Source organism: Alosa sapidissima, chromosome 22, assembly GCF_018492685.1.
Source record: "Alosa sapidissima isolate fAloSap1 chromosome 22, fAloSap1.pri, whole genome shotgun sequence".
Classification (NCBI taxonomy): domain Eukaryota; kingdom Metazoa; phylum Chordata; class Actinopteri; order Clupeiformes; family Clupeidae; genus Alosa; species Alosa sapidissima.
The window spans coordinates 11,547,381-11,565,093 of NC_055978.1; the positions used below are offsets into that span (position 1 = coordinate 11,547,381).

General features: G+C 41.0%; 1 protein-coding gene across 4 annotated transcripts; it reads left to right on the forward strand.

Moving 5' to 3' along the window:
* Positions 1-6,921: 6,921 nt before the first annotated feature.
* On the forward strand, positions 6,922-17,498 carry socs2 (suppressor of cytokine signaling 2). 4 transcript variants are annotated; one of them, XM_042078229.1, is made up of 3 exons: positions 6,922-7,066; positions 8,101-8,382; positions 16,177-17,498. In XM_042078229.1, exons 2-3 carry the CDS (start codon positions 8,256-8,258, stop codon positions 16,680-16,682), a joined length of 633 nt encoding a protein of 210 aa, XP_041934163.1. In that variant the 5' UTR covers positions 6,922-7,066; positions 8,101-8,255; the 3' UTR covers positions 16,683-17,498. The 4 variants fall into 4 exon arrangements, with proteins under 4 accessions (XP_041934163.1, XP_041934162.1, XP_041934165.1 ...); XM_042078228.1 differs by lacking the exon at positions 6,922-7,066 and adding an exon at positions 7,080-7,517; XM_042078231.1 differs by lacking the exon at positions 6,922-7,066 and adding an exon at positions 7,580-7,949.
* Positions 17,499-17,713: the final 215 nt, after the last annotated feature.

Sequence of the window (17,713 nt, forward strand, 5' to 3'; positions counted from 1 at the left end):
AAACTTTATTTTTGATGGCACTGAACTGAAAATGTTAATGGATTTTTTCTGTCAATTTAACCCATTAAAACTTGTATCAAACCAGTTTCTGTCTATGCTGTCAAACATGGATTAGTTATGTTCCCAGTGTTTATATTGGATGTCATCACTTTATAATATATCATATATGAGAATATTCTATTACTATTAAGCCCACTATGAATATTAAAATACACACAACCATGTTTCCTGTAGACAGCTTTTCTACTGGAAGGTTTACAACTTATTCTGTCAATTTACCCAAGTTTGTCACTAAACCACATAGGCCTACTTGGAATACCCCTCAGATGTCTGAATGGCACTGATCTCACTTAAATGTTTATAGAACCTTTCTGTGAATAATGCTGTTGATGGAACTTTTCTGTCAACTGTGAACTATATTTAACTCATTAAACTTGTATCAAACTAGTTTTGTCTATGCTGTCAAACATGGATTATGTTCCCAGTTTTGATATCGGACGTCAGGTCACTTTATATCATATATCAGAATATTCTATTACTGTTAAACCCACTATGAATATTAAAATACGCTAAATCATGTGTCCTGTATCATAGCTACATGTATGACCTTTGCAGCAAAAAAAACCGAGTGAGAATCTGTTCGGTATTCAGTGAGATATGATTAATTAAGTGCGCTGACAGCTCATCTCACAGGCCAAACAGATTACACTGAGTGGAGTGGATGACCGGTCCAAGATGGCGGCTCCAAATCTCGTCAGCGCTAGTAAGGAGTAGTGGTCGATGCGGCGTCTATGTATATTATGTCTATGGCTTGACCCATCTGTCTAGGGTCAGTTACAGAACAGTGGTCTGTAAACATGATGAATGCATAAGTTAGTCAGATGTAGGCTAGAGAATAGAACATGGTGTTCTATTGCTCAAAATAGAGGCAGCCGTGGCCTACTAGTTAGCACTAGTTGGCTAGTTCAAACTTTTGCCAACTTAATAAAAGCTTAACTCGTGTCACACTGTTCGCCAACAGCAACATTATCTTATTTGTTTTCAAGTAGCAGGGAATTCAAGCCAAACCGTTGCAACTCTGCCATCAATCATTATGTTAAGCCTGCCTAACGATTCTATACACGATTTGATTGGTCTGATAGAAGTTTAATTTTTCGAGCTCACAAGCCAACGGAGAGTTGCTAGACTAGCCCTGGCGCTAGGGTGCATCTAGATTTCTAGGCTAGTGTTTGCCTGGTTCCCCATCTCCTTATTTGGTCTGTTCTTCTTGTTAGTTTTCCCTCCTTTTCTGCTTCCACACCTGTTCCCCGTTATTGTCTCGTTGGTCTCGTCCAGTCCTCTGTCTTTCTGTTGATTGGTCTGTGTATTTCTACCCTCCTGTTTCTCTGTTCCTTGTCGGATTGTCTCTCTGTTTACCCTGTCGAAGTTCTGTCTGTTAGTAGGTTTGTCCATCATTAAAGTGTGTTTTTCTAAATTTTGCCTGGAAGAGTCTTGCACTTGAGTCCTATCTGCCTACCCTGACAAAATGACTCATTACAGGGCGAATGAAGACTCTCTTGCCCGCCCCTAGGCCTACTGCCTGTAGGAAGAATATCCCGCTTGCAAGTTCAGTGTATCGTACCTGCTGACCTTCAGTCTCACAAAGTCTCAGACATCGCGAGAAGCAGGATCAGTTTACATCCTGCATCCCCAGCACAGGCAGGCTAACAAAACGCTAGCGATTCTTGCAAACGTGTGTATAATGGCAGAGCCGGCGAAGAAGCATCAGCTTCAGACCGAGCGAGGGCTCGCACACGTATCGACACGTACAGACCCTAGGGGGCGTTTCGTAGCGAAAAAGCATCAGGCTTGCCTCGTGTCCCTTTAAAGCCACCTGAGGTATATGTTACAAGAGGTGGGTTACATATCCGGTATGATAATGCATTAATCCTATTTAGCATCAGAAAGTTCAAAATAGTCCAGTGTAGGAAATGGAATTGTCCAGGGGGATTAGGAGTTGTCATAGGGCAAGTAGTGGGTCACTAGGCAGTACGGGCCAGGAATCCAGGTAGGGGGGACAGTTAGGCGATGGTCATTTAACCTTTCAAATGATTTCTAAACGGGTTTATTAAGTTGAAATAGTTGCCAAGTTCCTCTTTAAGTTTTTCACCAGATGAGTACCTTGGTATCTTCTAAGTTTTAGATTTAATTTATTCTTGATAGTCTCATATTGTCATGTGACATAAAGCAGTCTATGGGTGACACTTTCACAGTGAAAACAAAATTGTGGTTATAACTGTTCATTGAACGTAAAAAAAAACGGTAACACTTTCTATGAAGGTTGTATTTATAATGCCCTATGAATGCATTCATAATGTTTTATAAGGTGTCTATAAAGCATTGTAATGCTCATTATTACCATCTATATGTATTCACAAGTCATCATAACCAACTTCATGATGCATTATGACAGCTAATTATGAATGATTATAATTTTAATCTGAATAATGCATTATAAATATGTCAAGATCTGCCTTCTCACTTGTCAGTTTTATGATGCATCATAAATACTTTGCTTTGCTAAATGCGTATAGTGATGCATAGAGTTTTGACTTTTACTGAAACATTTTTAATCTAATAATATTTTATAATCCAACTATTTATTACAGAGTTGTGGTTTGTATTATGTTCATAGTTTTAGAAAAAAAATAAGAGACCACTGCAATTTTGAAATCAGCATCTCTGCATGTATGACAGCCATTCCATTCCAGTGTCGGTTGAATTCCAGCACACCTCATTCTACTTAATGGTACTGATTACCTGAACTAAATCGTATTTAAGAAGGAAAAATATAAATACCACTGCTGTGGTCATCACTATCCTCTTGCATTAAGACCATCTGGATGGCAAAAATAGTGCACGTAATTGGAATCAAAAGATAACTATTGACCATGCCAAAAGAATTGGAAAGAACACTATTTACCAAGGAAAAGAAGGGTTCAATTCAGGCTTTACTGCAATTTTTTGAGGTCTGAAAACACTGCATCTTTTTAGTTATTTTGACCATTTGTCATTTTTTGCAAATAAATGGTCTAAATGGCAATATTTCTTTTTTGGAATTTGAGAGAAATATTGTCAGTAGTTGATAGAATAAAACAAAACTGTTAATTTTACTCAAACACATACCTATAAATAGTATTCTGAAATTCTTATTTTTTTCCAGAGCTGTATGTTTTTTTTTTTTTTTACTATTCTAAGCTATTACTTAAAATTGTTTATTTTAATCTTTATATAATGTTTATTGATGTCATGGTTAATCGCTTTGGACAAAAGTGTCTGCTAAGATCCTTAAACATAAATATAAACGTGATAATTCAGCTTCTACACTAAAATATTCTGTAGTCTACATATCCTTCTTCTTGTGTAATGCCATGTGCCGGAGGTTTGAAATAGAACACAATGTGTTTTCTATAACTGCACTAGGACATTCTGAGGGTGGAATATCCTAATGTTTCACTGAAGTGTAGAATATTCTCTGTGTAAAAGATGTGGTGTAGACTCTATTAATGGCACACAGAACAAACACTGAAAGATTAGAAAGCTACAGTGTGTCAAATCAAACCGAAACACAATCAAATCATATGTAGCAAATCCTATGAAATAAAAAATAACAAAATAATCCAAAATGTATTATCCAGAAATTAAATTTTACATTATGATAAAACTTACAGAATTTGTAGTAGACAACGTTTATTAAAAAAAAAAAAAAACATCAAAATCAGTGGTTCACTTTTAAATGTTTCATATCTTCTCAGCAGCAGGAGGCGACAAAGTCCATGTATTCCTTGTGCAATAAACGCTTATCCTTTGATTCCCATTGTCGATAGAGATGAAGAGAACGTACAGCAATTCAGCGACTTTTATCACTAGAGGTACTAGATACAGGATGTAGTTTGGCATTGACCCTTGCGGGATATGCCTGGACCTCCCTGCTAATTTGATACAGTACAGGCCTAGTGAGCTCCTATTCTGTGTGTGAGAATGGGATGGGAGTTTCTGTAGCCTATTAACCTACATTAGTAGTCTGTATTGGACACTGTGTAGTCTAATGGTAGGTGCTTGGAGTACCCTCTCATTTACTGTATACTTTAGTACACTGTTTAGTCAAAGGTGTTGTTTTTTTAACAAAAGACCTTCAAAAGTAATCGGGCCGTATACATTAAAAGAATAATTGTTAATAGAAGAACTGAATAATGCTTGTTATCCCTCTAGCAAACAGCATGTGTGTGTTTTTGGAGATTATATTCAGTTTATACAAATTTGGTTACATTGTGATGTGAGAATGCTGAGGGAACATAACTGCCTGTTTGAAGAGGTCAGGCTGTGGCTGCCAATGTCTTTCCATGTAGCAGTACGCTTCCTCGTAACAGAATTTCCAAGAATCTTGTAAATCTCTCTCTCTTTCTTTTTTTCTCTCTCTCTCTTACACACATACACGTTTTTCTTTTTTTCTCTCTATCTCACCCACACACACACACTATCTTTTTCTCTCTTACACACACACACACACACACACACACATTATCTTGATCGACTAGTGACTGATAAGACTGAATATTTATTGGGTTTGAGATTTGAGAAAGGTCTATGGTCAATCCGTTATGAGTCTAACCAGTCAGAGGATGAATTTATGAACAGGTTGGCAATGGAATTTGTGCACTCTTCCACTGAGAATGATGAATCTACCTCTGCTTTTGTTATGGGGGACTTTAACATTGACTCATCAAAGAGCAGCCCATTATTTGCAAAACATTTTATACAGTTCTGTAATGACAGCAATGTTGTTTTATCCATCAAAATGCCTGAGACCAGTTGTGCTAACATTAGTGAAGTCCAGGACACTCAGTCCTGGTTTGATCATCCATTGCATGTGTATAGTGGATGCTTATACCTCTCTTGTCAATATGGAGATAAATGATGTGATAGCTACCTCTGATATCAGTTTATATTTCATTAAATGTTGAAAATATACGCTACCGGTGAAAAGTTGGGGGTCACTTAATCATTTCCATTCTACTCAATTATAGACAGAATACCAGCAGATTACATTATGTGCTTATATAATTGCAAAAGGGTTCTCCAATGTTTTCTCAGTTAGCCTTTTAAAATATCAGATTAGTAAACAGAATGTGGCTTTGGAACATTGGATGAATGGTTGCTGATAATGGGCAATGTAGATATTGCATTAAAGATCAGCCATTTCTTTCTATTGAGAACCCTTTATGTAAGCTCATAATGTAATCTGAAAACCGCTACCCTGATAAAAAAAAATGCTACTGATCTCAGCTGGTATTCTGTCTATAATGGAGTGGTATGGAAATTTCTATGTGACCCCAAACTTTTGACCGGTAGTGTAGCCTACCTGCGCTGACTTCTATCAGATGTGTGGCTACTGGAAAACTGGACTGGTCAAATTTTACTAAAGAGATTTAAAAATATTTCACCACAACTGAAAGACTTTTAAGCATGGAGATGCTTGCTGTGTTCTAACATAAACTGTCAAAATTGACATCATTGAATTATAATGTATGGCCTTGTGGCAACTCCTGATGGTTCTAGTAAGCATTAATCCAAACTTATGCAAAATAGCATAATAGCCTATTAAACTAAATATATTAAACTTATTGAATGTGTTTTCTAGTGTTACATTTACTACAGTAGGTTGTTGACATGATTGACACAATTAAACCCATTTGTTTGGGTACCGTAGGCCTACTTGGGTACCATTCCCACTATTAAGGTGGCAGGAATAATTGCCTGTGAGCAGTTTCATTTGCAAAGTCGCAGATGCACAGTGTTACGATTTAGTTTGAAATAGCGCTTCACTATCGCTTCTTAAAGGGATATTCCACCATTTGGGGAATTACAGTCATGTTCTACCTCCCCTTGAGTTAAACAATTGATTTTATTACCTTTCTCCAGTTCATCCAGCCGTTCTGGTGACACCACAATATCTCCAGCCTAGCATAAATCATTGAATCGGATTAGACCATTAGCATCTCGCCTATTAGCATCACGTTTAAAAATGACTAAAATGTACGGTAATTTTCCTATTTAAAACTTGTCTCCTCTCAAGTTAGAAAGTGTAATAAGACCACCGGAAAATGAAACATGGCGATTTTCTAAGCTGATTTGAGATGGAACTATACTCTCATTCAGGCGTAATAATCCAGTCACTAAATTTGTCTGCTGCAGCTCAACCTTGTTGCTGGAAGTTAGCCTATGGGGACTATTTTCAGGCTACGTTTACATGTGGCCGGCTATTTTCATAAACGGACATTTCACTCTCTCCGTTTTCAAAAATAACATTGTGCACACCTGTCAGTTTTTCAGAAAAGTTTTCCTTTACACTAACCAGGGTATATGCCTTCAAGAGCATTCCAAACCTGTACGTGGCAGTGTAACGAGAAGCTCATGCCCATGTTAGCCAATCAGAATCCCGAAAATATCAACAACGAATCGCTTCCTCTTTCTCTTTTGAACTGACTAAAAATCTCCACCTCGTCACATAAATCTCTGTTTGTACCTCTTTAGTTTAGACGCAAACGAACAAACAGAGTTTCCCCAAAAACCATCACCGGTTGCATCGTTTTCGTTGTCGTCTAAACAGGGCCTCAGGTTCTGCATATCATTGTGCAATTTGATTAATTTAGTGAAATAGGTAGTCAAGTGTGAGCTAGGATCTTAGGAAATGGAATTCACACTGTCAGGAAAAACATATAAAGACAGGAGGTGAATTCAATTATTTGTGTAAATTGATTCAAATTACATAGATTTGCATTAGGTCCAGGTGGCCTACCCAGTTGATGTACTTCCAATGTTATTTGTGTCGCACTACCTTAAGAAAACGCTTTACTGACGTACCACGTGATACGATTCCTGGAAAGTTCCTAGAACTCGTTCTTTTGTGTATTGATCTGTTCAATCGGGATTGTTATTATATACCAAAGAGACGCTGCGCTGAAGTCACTGAAAAATACGTTTATTTTGGAGTGGAATGTATGTCGGTTAAACTTAGACTTTCATGGTGGGTAACAGTCTAGCCATTAGGCTACATGTGAGTGAAACGCAGTTCACGCCAGACGCTGTCTGTCCCCCGCAGCTAACGTTACGCCTCCCTCGCAGCGTTTGACACGGCTGTTTTTTATAGCCTATACCTTGCCTGCTCTCATTGTTCTTCGTGACATTTTGCCAGTCGACATAGGCTATGATCATGCCACGGCGCCTACTAGCTACCGACACAATACAGCCACTGCGTTATGTCCAGCACTGTTTCTGTGACAGTTCGCTATCCAGAGTGACAGGCTTGTGAATGGCATTTATTCAGAGAGTTTTTAATGACTTCCGTACAGTCGTCGGGATCGCCATTGCAGGTTAACGTTAGGTCAGGCGTCATTGAAATATTTGGTTTGTAGTGCTTGCTCATTTCCAGAGAGAGCATATCATGGACCCTTGTCTTAATCTCAGTTTTAATAAGAGTAAGTGTTGTGTTTGTTTATTACAATAAGTAATTGCTTTATATCATATTGTTTAAATGCAATAACATGCATGCAGATCTCGCATTTAGCCCACACATTTGAATCGAATGTGTCTGTCAGGCCAATACTTTACCGTTTATTACCATGGGTAACATAACAAGCACATAGCAGTACGCAGAACTGCCCAAATGTGATTAAATTGTGATTTGCGTAAATAACTGTTTTTTTTTATTATTGTCAATCTAATTGCTTACTTTTTTTAAGTGGAGAGCGATCGTTTGCGCTGAGAGGACGGGGACTGTCATTGCCATTTCCAAGTAGGCTTGTTAGTGGTGGTTCGGAGAATGCGCTACCCTGCATCCCTGATCGCACACTGAAAACGAGTGTCCACGTTCTGCTGGAATTAAGTCTGTCATGTGTAGACTATTGTGGGTCAGTTTATGCGCTTGTCATGAAGGCAACATTTAACAGTGTATCAGGCTACTCGGTGTAAGACGGAAACAAAGGGAGGCCATTGATAGCCATATAAAACAATCTATAGTGTTGAAGATGTGGTCTCACCAGTCTTTTTTCTCATTTGCAGACGGACATGCAGCTTTGCACATGATAATGAAGAGCTAAAAGGATTATTTTGCGCACAAGGGAACTGTCTTATAAAAGCAATTGGAACCTGTCGTCAGGAAGGGGACTGTAACGTGTGTTGGATGTGTATCGCTCTTCTGGTGGCTAGCAATTCCAATGACTTGCCACTCATCCGACTCCTCGGAAACCATCGAAAATAATCGGAGATCGGAAACTGAAAGCCGCGCCGTAGAGACTGACCAGAGTCGCGTGGCCTCCGCCATGAGAGACCTGAAAAATACAGGTAACAGTATTTGTTTTCCTAGTTAATGATATCTTATGCCAGCGCGGTACATTCCTTTCTTGGTTGACTGACTGACTGAATTTTTATTTGGTCTGCAGCCATACCTAATGTGTTCAAGAATAACCCTGAAATTGTGTTTGAAATGGAGTTGTAGAATAGCCTGAGCTCAACCAAGGCAGGTGTAGGCTACGGAATAACGCTTATCTAGGCATATTAAAAACTATTTCCATCTTGCTCAATTAAAGAGAATTATTCCGTCAGTCCCATCCCCTCTCAAAATCAACGATCATTAGGCTATATAAAAGCGGCATAATTAACTTCGCTAAAATGCCTCTCTCATACGTATCCTGTTTAGAATATGGACGTGTTGTTTTTCTTCCTAATTTCCCAGAACGAATAAAAACATGATCATATTTCCGTTTGGGTTAAGTAGGGAAAGCTGCCGTGTGCAGAGCTGTAGGAACGGTCTTGATACAGACTTTACCGAATTCCACAATATATTTCATAGTCAGAGATAGTATGCATGTAGAACAATCTCAAGGATTGAGGTGTTGTGTGCGTGTGTGTGAACGCGGGTGTGTGGGTGCTTGCGTTAGTTGTTTTATTGTTGAGATTAAATCAACTAAAACTTAGTTAAATCGTGGTTCATATTTTCCGAGACAGTTGGAATGTGCTGTAAAAATGGACCATATTTTGAGTCATGATGTAGCCCTATAACAGCACACCGAAGCTATGGCGATTGGTGAACCTCTGTACTAAACTCTTTACTTCAGACCCTTTTTGGGTGAAATAGGTCAGCATCTACCATACTAGTGTTAAATATCTAACTAAGCCTCAGTCGAAAAACAAAAACCCTCTAAGAACTGATTACAAACTCCAATTTGTATTACCCGATAATATATATAATCTTTATTCTTGCATTTCATCATATTTTCTTATTGCGCATATTTTAAATCATAGCAATGGAAAATAAATACATTTTGCATTTTGTTTTTAGAAATATTCAGTAAAGGTAGCCATGAAACATTCAGGGTACTAGCATTCATATATTGCATTCCACGGAATAGTGGAGCCTGGCTGTACACCGTGTGTGTGTGTGGTGTGTGTGTGTGTGTGTGTGTGTGTGTGTGTGTGTGTGTGTGTGGACTGTGAGATTACCCTTTGCTGACCAAAACCTATTCACCTCTCACTGGCCATACCCCCCCCCCCCCCCCCCCCCCCCCCCAACACACACACACACACACACACACACACTACACCTCTTTGTTGTGTGTGTGTGTCGTGGGCATGTTTGCCACTTGTATGTGCCATCCAGTGGCATATGAGCTGCACCTGTCTGCCTGGTGAAGGGGGTCTGAGCAGGGGCGCAGCTACCCATTTTTGAGGGGTATGCAACAACAATTGCCCCCCCCCCCCCCAAAAAAAAACAAAAAAAAAAACACAAACAACTAAAGCAAAACAAAAGGCCAATAATTTACACTATTACTTTGCATTAGTGTCTATTGAATATGTTTTTAAAGAAATGCTGCCAATTTAATGTTTAACTTGATGTTATACTTGATAAGTAGCCTATTGATAAATGGTGCATTGCCACTTTAAGAGAGTCTAAACGGTTCTCATAACGTCCTTTTTCCAGCTATTGCTCACAATGGATAAGGCTGATAGGCACTCTAGCCTTGTTTGTTTGCACCACATTGACAACACAATATTAAGTTATTACAAGGAGCCTTCATTGTTAGGACATGGAAACATGTTGCTGCTAGCATGACATTTCTGTTTGCAGTTGGCCATTAAAAGTGCAGTATAAGCATGGTAGCCACCTAGCTATCTGAATGGAATAGGCTATGTTTCAATCGGCATTATGCTTAACAAACGCTAGTTAGTCTGTTAACATTCATATTTGCAAGCCTCCAAGTACAGACGTCATCACTTTAAATCCTACCTATTGCCTTTCACCGTCCACTTATTTAACTGCTGTTGCATCCCTTGACATGCCATCTCCTTTTCCCTCTTTCGTTTTCTATTTTTAGTCGTCAACAGCTTTTTTTTGCTGTATCCATCTTTTTCCATAGACGGCAACTCACTACTCGTAGGCCTATCTGCTCGCCCAGCGCTCACGGCGCCCCCACTCCCTCTTCTATGTCAAAATTCTATGATGGAATCTTATGAGATAGGGCGCCTACTCTAGCCTGTTAGTGCTCTAAAATGTTATAGAACATTGAGAAAATGTTCAGCGGAAACGGACAGCAGTAGCTACATATAGAAAATACCAAATATATTATTTTATTTTTTTTAACATCGCTTTGGCGCCCCCATGGAGCTGCGCCGCATATAGCGCATACCCACTTTTTGCGCCACTGGGTCTGAGATGGGCCGTCTATTTCATGACATAGGGAAGTCCGACACGACCGAGTAGTTGTCAGCAATCTCAGCATCACTCCGCATGTCTAAACTGCACATCGTGGGTTGAGCCACTTTCAACCCAGGCATCAATATGATTTATCACAGTCATACAATTTAGTTTATGGGGTTAGGAAAGGGAAAAAAACCCCACATATTAGAGGTTGTAGCCCAATCCTTGCACCAGACACGTGCGTCGGGAGCAGCAGTCATAAAGTCTTGTGCATGCCTTTGCTCACCTGTAAACACAGACACAAAAGCGTCAGTGAGTGTTTTATGATTTGTTGTGGAATGCCATGTGCTGGGTTGGGTCACATGATGCCAGGGTAGGGTTGGGAGATAAGGTGTCGGTATTTCTGTAATCCAATGAGAGGAACCAGATCCACATCACTGTTACTGACACAACTTGGTGTTTATACTTATACTGCAGGAGTGTGTTGGGTGCTTGTGTTTTATATTATTGAGATTCAATTTTAGTGATAAAAATCATCCAACTTGTTTTCAGTGGTTCATGTTTTCCATGACAGTTGGAATGTAGAAATAAACCAAATGTGGAAATAAACCATATTTGAAATGTGGAAATAAACCATATTTGGTGCTAGATTCATGTGATGCTGCACATAAGATTTCCTTTGAATGATGCAATGCATACTTCTGCCTTTGAGGAAAAGACTGTTTTCTTAACTTTGGGTATCTTAACTCATCAATGAAAATTATCTTATCCATCTTAATGCCAATTGGCAACACTACTCATGTTAATAATTGCTACTACTAAACCATAAAAATGCAGTCATGCTAATTAAGCACTTTGAATTGGAGAGGCTGCAGTGTGAGCAACAACAGTCATTTTCACAGAAATCACCTCAAACAGATTAAACCATTTCATATTGACAACTTGTGTGTTCGTGTACGAATACTCACTTTCGGTGCTAATGTGTGTCTGCACATTACTGTTCAACATCTGTGCATACATATGCTTGTATATACAGTAATGATTCACCCTCTGTGAGTGAGTGTGTGTGTGTGTGTATAGGTGTGTACATGACAGCTACTTAACCATCTGTGCCTAGGTGTGTGTTCATGATCATGCACCTCTGACTATGCTCTGTGCTGATATGTGCAGATGTGTGTGTGTGTGTTGTGATTTGCACAAGTGTAGAACCGTTTTGTAGCTGTGGAATTAATTTGTCTGTGTGCAAAAAAAAAAATGCGTACCTGCAGAAATATTTTGTGCACTTGTAAAAAACATTTGTCCACGGGGATTTAGTTTGAACGCGTGTGGAACCGCTGGATCTACGAAGCTACAAAACTTTTTTACAGATACGAATTTTAGAATTTTGGCAGTGTTTTGTCGTCGTTTCTAAAGAGCCAATCAGCGAATTTTGGCACGGTCTTGACAGCGTTTCTGCAGAGCCAATTAGCACTTTGCATCGCCTATTGACTAGCCAATCAGGGGATGTCCTGCATCACATCTCTCGGCCAGGGTCGGCGAGCCGGGCATCATAGCACGCGCAGGCAGGCAGGCAGGCACAGAGCTAGCGAACTTAGGTCTTAAATCTAACAAGTTAGGCCTTTTACAACAAGCTTTTTGATGGAAAAGTGGTGTTTAATTTTTATAATCTTTGTTTAGTGAACGCATAAAACTGTCAGTTTGTAAGCAAGAAAAATCAAGAATAAGAAATCAAGAATTACGATCTTTGAATTTGTTTATCGTTACCTAGCAACCGAGGCTTTAAGTGTTAAAAAATATTGCAGTTTCATTATGTACAAGATGTGCTGTAGCACAGTGGTTAGAGGAGTGAGCTTTGATCTAAGGATCATTGGTTCAAATCCAGCATCAATCATTGTGCCAATGTTAGTTTTGGGTTAGTTTTCACGCACACATGAAGCACTGCCTTGCGCTCTATGCCATCCAGTTTGGAGGAGAAAATAAATCCAACTGATAACTAGATGTACCGCAGAGCGGTACAAAATATGACCGCCGCCCAGTCCAGCACATTTTTTCCACAAAAATAAATCACGCTGAAAGGCCTATATGATTTTAACTGTCTCACTAAATTGCATTATCCACACTCAATTCTCACTGGTATCTGCTAGACAACAAGTACCAAAACATGATTAGTTAATAGATTTCACATGTAAAATTCATTTTATACAACCCCACCCCCATCTTGCCTGTTCATAATACTAAGAAATTCTTGAATTGTGTGCATGTGTGCGTGTACACGTTTATGTTTATGTGTGTTGGTGTGTGTGTGTGTGCATGCTTGTGTGTTTGCCTGCGTATGTGTGTTTGTGCATGTGCATGCATGCGTACATATGTCTACTGTGTGAGTATGTGTCATACATATGATTATTGTGAATGTATGTGTGTGCGTGTGTATCTGTTTATGCACATGTGTGCACATGGAATGGGTTAACATGACCCCTGGAGGCAAACATACGGAAAAAATTGGTCATCCTAGGCCCTACGGTTCTCAAGATATTCACAGAAAACTGTGTCTGCCCTACCCTCCTTTTGGGGGGTCCAGTACAGCGGGGGGGCTACAGATCAAAACAAAAAAACGATGGTTCCATGCTATCCATGTGGGGTTACATGCCCACCAAGTTTCGTGTACCCCGGTCTTTCAGTGTCCCGGGAATCCTTGTTGGTGTACGGTCACTAAATGTACACATAAATTATTTTATTGTAAGGCCCCCCATGAACGAAAGTTCACAAAACTTGGCATGCATTCGGAGGGTGTCATAATGATCCTACACTTTCAATTTCGTGCAGTTTTGACCATGTCAGCCAGAGATATTGTGATGAAAACACCTAATTTTTTGCTTTTTAATTTTTAACTAGGTGGCGCTATACATGAAATAAGTGGTAATGGGATGGGTTGACATGCCCCCTTAAGACCAACATACAAAAAAAGGTGGACCTCCTAAGCCCTACGGTTCTCGAGATATTCACAGAAAACTGTCTCCGGCCACCTACAGGCTAGTTGGTGTATAGTAACATAAATTAATTTATTGTGTGGCCCCCCATGAACGGAATTCCACGAAACTTGGTGTGCACTCAGAGGGTGTCATAATGATACTACACTTCCAATTTTGTGCAGTTTTGACTATGTTAGGTCACAGATACCTGCGATTACAACACCTCATTTTTACTTTTTTGTGTTTAACTAGGTGGCGCTATACATGAAATGAGTGGTTATGGAATGGGTCGCTACCCCCGCCCTGCCTCCTTTTTTTTTTTTTTAGAACTTCACCATTAAGAATCAAACTATCAAATAAAAATGGCTAAATCAAATTACCATCTTGTCGTCATACTGTTTCGGCAGAGTATCTTTCTTTCTACTGAGATGCAGCAAGGATTTCTGGGTAGGCTAAGTGATTTGTTGTGATTTTTTGAATGGATGGTGGCTGCACATTTCAGTCATCGTTCCGACCAAAATGCCCTTCAAACACAAGAGCGGCTGCAAGTAGCGGCAGGAGCGTAAAGAGCAAGGTGAAAGGGTGTACTGCTCTCATGTTAAGACCTATAGCTATCCTGTCCATTGAAAATAGGAGAGCCAGAGAATTAAATATTGGGAACATCGTTGACGATTTTGCACAACGATAGGCTCGTAAGATGGCCTTTTTCTAATGGCCTAATTCACGCATATTGAGGATTGTATGCATATGAATGATTTTATTTGGTTTCTGCACGGTTAAATAAGTTAGGCTTTGTTTCTGCGCAGTGCGAGTTTATAAGCAAGCAATCTACGCTTGCAGTTTCAGCAGAGGGTTGAAAAGGCGCATTGAGGGCCAGATGTACGTAAATTTGCAAACGTAGCGTTATCAGCGCCATGGACACACCGCAGATTGCGAGCGCTGTCAGTTTCCGTCAAATTTATCAATCGTTCAATCCTTAGTGTAAACTGCACCTTTCTCTGCCCTTCTCCGCCCATAAATGCAATTTACGAACGTCCACAACTGAATGGCAGCGCCTACAAGCGCAGTTGAATGAAGTTAACTGATGACAACATTAAAAAGAATCAAACGTTTAGCGATCATGAAATAATACCATACATGATAAGATGTCAACAAGCAGGGAGATAATGAAGATCAGTAGTTCTACTCAAACTACTTGTGCACGTAGGCTATGGAAGATTGGTCAAATCTAGCAAGTAGGAAAGTTTAAGTGAATGACGTGAAAGTGAAAGTAAGACATGCGAAAGGCCAACGAAAGTTAAGGTTGCTTTTGGTAGTACAAATACTTTCACCACAAAAACTGGTGTTCTAAATAGCGATTCTGTTGTCTTTGAAAGGTTCTCTTATTGACGCATTGAACTGCAATGTGGATTAACACCTGCTTTTACAAGGCGGAAGTATTTAGGCGCAGAATAGACGTGCGCTTTCAGGAGCAGTCTTTGTACATACCGCGGAATACATAACTAGGTGCTCTTTACTCTTCCCCTCCCATCTTTTTACGCTAAACTCCCACTTTCCCCTGGATCCTCCCATGAATGCATATGCATGACATGACAATCGCAATCTGCCACTTTCAGCTCCCGCGACAGGCAGTTTGCGCTTTTACATCATTGCGGCCTGTTTGTACATACCTCGCAATGATTTTACACGCACATTGCGAAACAAATACGCCTGAAATGGGTGCAAAAGCGTTAGTACATCTGGCCCTGAGTGTTCCCATAATTCCATGCGAGTTGATGTTAATGCAGTAATATTAGATTACCCTGGCCTGCAGGCTGTTAATAAAATTATTTTTAATGTTTTCACATGTAATGGATCCTATGTAGTCGTGTGTTTTTTATTTTAAATTGTAATCTGTAACTACTAAACTACTTCGGTGCCTCAGGCCCTTTGCATAAACAATTGAAGTCACCCTTAATGTGTATTGCATGTATCAGAGCTAATTCATCCTGGGCCAAAGAATGTAGGTGTGGGGCCTGCGGAGCGCTCTTGCACCTGGGCCCACCATTGGTTTGTTACGCCACTGCTATAGCTAGCAATATAAATGCACTTAAACTGTAGACACACACTAACAAACTCTTATTTGCTTACTTTTACAACCTTTTGTGTTGGCATGTAAATATCCAGTCCAAAACTAACATTGGCAGAATGACTGGATTGGATATCAGTTGGATTTATTTTCTCCTCCAAACTGGATGGCATAGAGCGCAAGGCAGTGCTTCACGTGTGCTTGTGTGTGTGTACATGACTACTCACTATCTGTGCTTATATGTGTGTGTGTGTGTGTGTGTGTGTGTGTATGTATGTACATCACTACTCACTATCTTTGTCTCTGTGTGTGTGTGTGTGTGTGTGTGTGCGCGTGCGTGTGTGTGTGTGTGTGTGTAGATGACTACTCACTATCTTTGCCTCTGTGTGTGTGTGTGCATGCAGGCTGGTACTGGGGCCGCCTCACTGCCAACGAGGCGAAGGAGATCCTTGCAGACTCGCCGGAGGGCACCTTCCTGGTGCGGGACAGCTCCCAGCGCGACTACCTCTTCACCATCTCCGCCATGACCGCGGCCGGCCCCACCAACCTGCGCATCGAGTACGCCGACGGCAAGTTCAAGCTGGACTCCGTGGTGCTGGTCAAGCCCAAGCTGAAGCAGTTTGACAGCGTCGTGCACCTGGTGGAGCACTACGTCAAGCTCTCGCGGACCTCCTGCAAGCCTGGACAGGGTCAGGGTCAAGGTCCGGGTCCAGGGTCAGGTCCGGTGCCGCTCGGTTCCAACAACAATGTGACCGTGCAGCTGCTGCTGACCAAGCCGGCGTATGCAGCCACGCCTTCACTTCAGCACCTGTGCCGCATCGCCATCAACAGGTCCACGCGGCAGGTCCGTGCCCTCCCTCTGCCCAACAGGCTCAAAGACTACCTGACGGACTACACCTACCACGTCTGAGTGTGGCCCTTGTGGCGCCGCTGTGATCGTCGCAGCGTCCTCCAGGGCCCAGCGATGGCTTGAGCGTCACCATGGTTACGCTTACCTTGCCTGCAGCAGCTTTAGGGGTCGCCACTCGTAGTGAGGCCCCCCTCCTCAGGCATCGGGAGACGGAGCGTTGCCCTCCCACCGCGCACCCTTCTTGAGGACTACTTGATGGACTACACATCCGCAACGTGTCTGAGGCGGGGGGGGTCCCTCAGGAGGGTGCTATCATGAGACTACACTTGAGGGGGTGCTCTCGCGCCCTGCCCACGGTGATCAGGTTAACATGCGGCCCGAGACAAAGAAAGACTGTGGTGGCCGTGTGTGTGTGTGTGTGTGTGTGTGTGTGTGTGTGTGTGTGTGTGTGTCTCACTGTTGTGCACCTTTTGTAGTGTTTTCACTACGTGATGAACTGAACTGAATTGACCTGAACGGCCCGCCACGACTGCACTGCAACAGGCCATATATATGGCCCCTCAGTGCGGTGCGAGGGCCAGCGAAGCACCTTTACATTGATGCTCAGCGCATTCAGACAAACTCCGTCTGTCCGCGTCTCATCCGATGCGGCCGCCGGACACTGTGTATACCTTTTTTGCTGTTTCTGATTCATTTTGTTTCTGTTTGTTTTTTTGTTTTTTGAGGACCTGTTTTATTTGCTCATTGGTTTTTGTACTGTAATCGGTTAATGAAGGGTCATTTTGGATGGGGGGTTTGTGGGGGGGGGGGGTTGGGGGGATCTTCTGATTTCCTGACGAATGCTTTCTTGTACATTACAGCAAGCAATACTTGAAACTCTGACGTTGGCTCGTTTTTATTGGAGTGGGCTTCTTCTCTTCTCTTGTGTTCTGCTGAGGTCATGTCCACATTAAAACCAGAAGTTATAATATAATATAATATAAATAAATACACATAATTATTAGCCCTTCTTTCCACATTAAAACAGCGTATTCCGACACTGAAAATGATACTTTTCCAAAACAATATCTGAGGTGGTAGATAAATTTGAA